This window comes from Rana temporaria, chromosome 2, assembly GCF_905171775.1.
Source record: "Rana temporaria chromosome 2, aRanTem1.1, whole genome shotgun sequence".
Lineage (NCBI taxonomy): Eukaryota > Metazoa > Chordata > Amphibia > Anura > Ranidae > Rana > Rana temporaria.
In genome coordinates, this window is record NC_053490.1 from 249950709 (window position 1) to 249956708 (window position 6000).

General features: G+C 40.1%; 1 protein-coding gene across 3 annotated transcripts in view; it reads left to right on the plus strand.

Moving 5' to 3' along the window:
- PSPH (phosphoserine phosphatase) overlaps positions 1-5174 on the plus strand; it is a 34083-nt gene extending 28909 nt beyond the window's left edge. For all 3 annotated transcript variants that reach the window (XM_040336757.1, XM_040336758.1, XM_040336759.1), the window contains 2 exons: positions 803-951; positions 4635-5174. In XM_040336757.1, coding sequence (XP_040192691.1) covers positions 803-951; positions 4635-4778 — 293 coding nt within the window. In that variant the 3' untranslated portion in view covers positions 4779-5174. The remainder of the gene's footprint in view (positions 1-802; positions 952-4634) is intronic.
- The last annotated feature ends 826 nt before the right edge of the window (positions 5175-6000 follow it).

Genomic DNA, 6000 nt, shown 5'->3' on the forward strand with positions numbered 1-6000 from the left:
GAGCGAAATATTGCGGTCCACCATATCGGCTTTACAACACATTTTAGCTTTGGAGACCATTTACAAGGTGCTCAGTAAATGGTACTTTGTCCCAAATATGTCCCTCCTTGTGTTTTTGGGGATGCCGAAACCCTTAGAGCTCACGAATGATAGGAAGGAAATCTGGTGGACCCGCCCTATTGTGCCAACATTCTGGTCTAAAGCTTTTACTTCAAATGACTACTTCATTGCTAGAGCCTGGAAAATACCTATGATTTGTCTTCTGGCCACTAAGCAAATAATAACTAAAGCTATGATACACAATAAAATTGAAGCAACCTTACTGGACAGAATCCTAAACTAGATAAAGATGTGGTGCCCAATTTTGATGCCTCTCTCTTGGAACCATGATTCTTAAATACCATAATTTTAGCATACTCCTGCCTGCACTGGGTGGTTGGGTCCCAGCAACCCCAGGGGTCCCCCTTCCTCTTTCCTTAACAAGATCTAGACGCTTTTCCCTTCTCTCCCTACCCCCCTTCCCCTTTTATTTTCGCTCTTCTCTCCCGCTTTCCCATTTATCCAATTTTTTGGAGCCTTTTCTTTTCGGTCTCCTTAATCTGTATTGCCCTTGTAGAATATTTGTTATATATTCTTAAATTGCACTCATTGTCTCACTTTGCATATGACTTCATGCTTGGTCTTATATTCCTGGAAACCTGCAATAAAACTGAATAAGAAAAACACAATTTAAAAAAAATCAGTTCTGTTGCCATTTAATGCAAATGTTAAACTTTTTTTTGTGTTTTTTTTTTTTTAAAAGGTGACTATGCTGGGTTTGATGAAACACAGCTTACTGCAGAATCTGGTGGTAAAGGAAAAGTAATTGGCCTTCTCAAGGAAAAGTATGGTTTTTATAATGTCGTTATGATTGGAGATGGTGCTACAGATATGGAAGCATGTCCCCCTGCTGTAAGTCTGGTGTTCTAAAAATATATATACATTTTTTTAAATTCATATGTTACAGTATATATTATTGTAAAAATGCAGTGCTAGCTTAAAAAAATGCATCTACCATTAAATTAAATTATTGGTAGGAGTTAGATTTATGAATCATTATTACCGCTATAATTATTAACAATAATGTCTCTATAAGGATAATATTTGGCCTGGAGACGGGAATACTTTGGTCAATACTTTTGTCATGGGATAATGCAGTACTGCTTTTTAAAGCATAAGTAGGAAATTCCATTAACAAATACATGTGCACAGGGAGCTCTGAAAGTGCAGTACAGGTGTTATAGGAGGAGTCCTTATATCCTGAAAGAATTTCCGCCGTAAGTTACGGCGGCGTAGCGTAACTTAGGCGGCGTAAGGGCGCGCAATTCAAATGTATGTGATGGGGGCGTGTTTTATGTAAATACGTCTTGACCCGACGTAAATGACGTTTTTTTTCAACTGCTCATGCGCCGTCCGTGGAGGTATCCCAGTGCGCATGCTCGAAATTAAACCGGAACAAGCCAATGCTTACGACGGTGACGTCATTCTACGCAAAGCCCTATTCCCGAACGACTTACGCAAACGACGTAACATTTTCAAAATTTGACGCGGGAACGACGGCCATACTTAACATAGGATACGCCTCATATAGCAGGGGTAACTATACGACGGAAACGACGGAAAAAAATGTGCCGGCCGGACGTACATTCGTGGATCGCCGTATCTAGCTAATTTGCATACTCGACGTGGAATTCGACGGAAACGCCACCTAAATATGGCCAGCGTAAATATGCACCTACGATCCGATGGCGTACTAAGATGGCGTACGCCTGTCGGATCGATCCCTCATTCAGTCGTATCTTGTTTTGTGTATACAAAACAAAGATACGACGGGGGAACTTTGAAATTACGCGGTGTATCCATACATACGCCGGCGTAATTCGTTTGTGGATCTGGCCCCTAGTGAGCGACATTTTTGCCCATTCTTCTTTGCAAAATAGCTCAAGCTCTGTCATATTGGTTTGAGATCGTCTGTGAACAGCAATTTTCAAGTCTTGCCACAGATTCTCAATTGGATTTAGGGCTGGACTTTGACTGGGCCATTCTAACATATGAATATGCTTTGATCTAAACCATTCCATTGTAGCTCTAGCGGTATGTTTAGGGTCGTTGACCTACTCGAATGTGAACCTCCGCCCCAATCTCTAGTCTTTTGCACACTCTAATGCATCGTACACACGACCGGTTTTTCAGACGGGAAAACTGCTATGAGAGCTTTTGGCCGGGAATTCCAGCCGTGTATGCTCCATCGCAGTATTTCCGACGGGAAAACCGCCGGACAAAAAAAGAGAGAAGGATCTCTTTTTTTCCCCATCAGGAAAGGATCCTGGCGGGAAAACCATTCGTCTGTATACTTTTTCATGCTGCCATCACCATGTTTCACGGTAGGGATGGTGTGTTTAAGGTGATGTGCATTGTTAGTTTTCTACCGCACAGAGAGTTTGGCTTTTAGGCCAAAAAGTTCAATTTTGGTCTCATCTAACCAGAGCACCTTCTACCACATGTTTGCTGTGTTCCCCATATGGCTTCTCACAAACTTCAAACAAGACTTCTTAACGGCTTTCTTTCAACGATTACTTTCTTCTTGTCACTCTTCCAGAAAGGTCAGATTTTTGGAGAGCATGACTAATAGTTGTCCTGTTGACAGATTCTCCCACTTGAGCTGTGGATCTCTGTAGCTCCTCCAGAGTTACCATGGGTCTCTTGGCGGCTTCTCTGATTAATGCTCTCCTTGCCCGCCCTGTCAGTTTAGATAGGTTTGCCAGCCATGTCTTGATAGGTTTGCAGTTGTGCCATAATCTTTCCATTTTCGAATGATGGATTGTACAGTGCTCCGTAAGACGCTTGGGATATTTTTTTAATAACCTAACCCTGCTTTAAACTTCTTCACAACTTTATCCCTGACCTGTTTGGTGTGTTCCTTGGCCTTCATGATGTTTGTTCACTAAGGTTCTCTAACAAACCTCTAAGGGCTTCACAGAACAGCTGTATTTATACTAAGATTAAATTATACACAGGTGGACTCTATTTACTAATTTGTTGACTTCTGAAGGCAATTGGTTTCACTAGATTTTAGTTAGGGGTAAAGGGGGCTGAATGAATACAAATGCACGCCACGCTTTTCAGATATTTATTTGTAAAAGAATTGGAAAACCATTTATAATTTTTCTTCCACTTCACAATTATGTGCCACTTTGTGTTGGTCTATTATATAAAATCCCAATAAAATACATTTACGTTTTTGGTTGTAACATGACCAAATGTAGAATATTTCGGAGGGGTATTAATACACACACATAAAATGTAACCAAATAGTCACATGACACTGTGCTAATGAGATTTAAAAACTGGATGAACTACTTTTAGTATAGGAGAAAGGTTACTGCCTAGAAGGAGGTCTGAATAGGTGAAGTCTAGGCCTAGAATGCCTTGATCAATAGGGTACTTATTCCTGGATTGTTCAGATAATGCATTTTTGATAGCAGAAACTGCAACTGTACTTTGTATATATATATATATATATATATATATATATATATATATATTAGTGCTGTCAAGCGATTAAAATTTCTAATCGCGATTAATCGCATTAATGTCATAGTTAACTCACGATTAATCGCGCGATTAAGGAGGTTCACCCTTTAAAACATTTTTTTGTTTGTTTTCTTATTTATTTATTTTTTTTTATAATATTAAATCGTGTTTTTTTTTTTTTTTACATTTTGATCACTTTTATTGCTGTCACAAGGAATGTAAACATCCCTTGTGACAGCAATAGGTGGTGACAGGTACTCTTTATGGAGGGATCGGGGTCTAAAAGACCTCCGAGCCCTCCTTTGCACTTCAAAGTATTGAGATCGCCGAAAACGGCGATTCTGAATACTGTGTACTTTTTTAAATCCGGCGCCATTGGCAGCCGAGAAACCCGGAAGTGATGTCATGACGCCGCTTCCGTGGTTTCAATGCGGAGACTGAATCAAAGCCGTTCACGGCTTAGTGTCAGTCTCCGCCTGGACACAGAAGGCTCCGGATGGAGGATCGGGTCTCCCGGTGGGACGGGAGGCCCGGTCAGAGCGGCGAAAGGCGGCGGGAGGGGGGGGATGTCCCCTCCTGCTCCTCCGGCATAACAACCGAGCGGCTTTTAGCCGCATCGGTTGTTATGTTTGGATAGCCGATCGCCCGCTCTAAACAACGGTACCGGGATGATGCCTGCGGCTGCAGGCATCATCCCGGTATAACCCCCGAACGCCGCCTCGTTAATCGCGCGATAAAAAAATTTACGGGGTTAACATGGGTTTGTGTTAACACCGTTAATAACGCATTTAACTGACAGCACTAATATATATATATACTGTATATATATATATATATATATATATATATATTCTTAAATATATACACTGTATGCTGACAAACTAGATTTTTGATTCTCTGTTTGAGACATAACAGCCTAAAATTTTTCATCTAACTTCCGGTCAGTGCTTCTACTACATTGAAAGATACCTCCTTGCAATGAATGTGCATGACATTAATTTGGTATGTTCAAAATGGATGCGCCAGGCATTATAAATTAACATTTTCTTTTTGTATATTAGGATGGTTTCATTGGATTTGGAGGCAATGTGATCAGGCAACAAGTCAAGGAAAAGGCCAAGTGGTACATTACAGACTTTGAAGAGCTTCTCAGGGAACTGGACAGTGACAGTATTAAAATGAATCATAATGATATAATTTACTAATGTCCAGTAGCCTATCACAGTTTTCTATTATGTAGCAAGAAAGCCATTCATCGCACAGTCTTTTGTACATTAAGCACCTGTAAACATTTTATAGTGTTTTACCTTTTTATCCAATCAAAATTAATTGAGTTTTAGTTATTTTTTAATTACTAACTTTTACTTGAATAACTAACAACAGCAACTGATAATAGGTATGTTTTTTGCTCTTGTGTTTGTCTTGTTTTCCAGAGCAGATGTATTGTTTGTCTTAGACATGTGGTGTCACAGTTTACATGTCAGAATTCTACGGTTTATTCTTAATATTTCCACTCCACCATATTTCTTCATACAGAAATGTAGTTGCAGCCATTTTACTCATGCATAGTAAAAATGCACACAGGTACTGCAACATTTTTGAAAAAAACACAATAATTAGTTCCAATTAAATCAATAATAATAAGAGTAACAAAAGATGAAAACTTGAGACTCACATTTAATGGGTGGGTTGCTTAGCAATATGGTATGTTACACTCTAATGCGGCGTACACACGATCTAACATTCCGACAACAAAACCGTGGATTTTTTTCCGACGGATGTTGCCTCAAACTTGTCTTGCATACACACGGTCGCACAAATGTTGTCTGAAATTCCAATCGCCAAGAACACGGTCACGTACAACGCGTTAGATGGCACTATAAAAGGGAAGTTCAATACCAAGTGCGCCAGCCTTTGGGCTCCTTCTGCTAATCTTGTGTTAGTAGAAGTTTGGTGAGAGACGATTAGTGCTTTTCAGCCTTTTGTGCTGCATTAAAAGATTTAATAAATTGCAGCGTGACGAATGTGCTATCTCCATTACGAACGCTAGTTTTACCCGACCGAACGCTTCCGTCTCGTACTTGATTCAGAGCATGCGTGGAATTTTGTGCGTCGGAATTGTCTACACACACTCAGAACGGAGAACGGATTTTGTTGTCGGAAAATTTGAGAACCAGCTCTCAAATTTTTGTTGTCGGAAATTCTGACAGCAAATGTCTGATGGAGCCTACGCGGCATAAGTCTGCTGAAGTTAGACTTTAAAGAGTATATGGCCAGTAGTAATAGGGAAAGATCTTCTGCAAGAAGACAAGCAGGCAATACAGGTGACTAGTCCTTTGCCATCGGCCTGACTTTTTGGGCTCAGATCCCATAGTTCAGCTCCTTCTTAAAAAATAAGTTTCAGTCATGTTTGGAAAAATTAGAAGT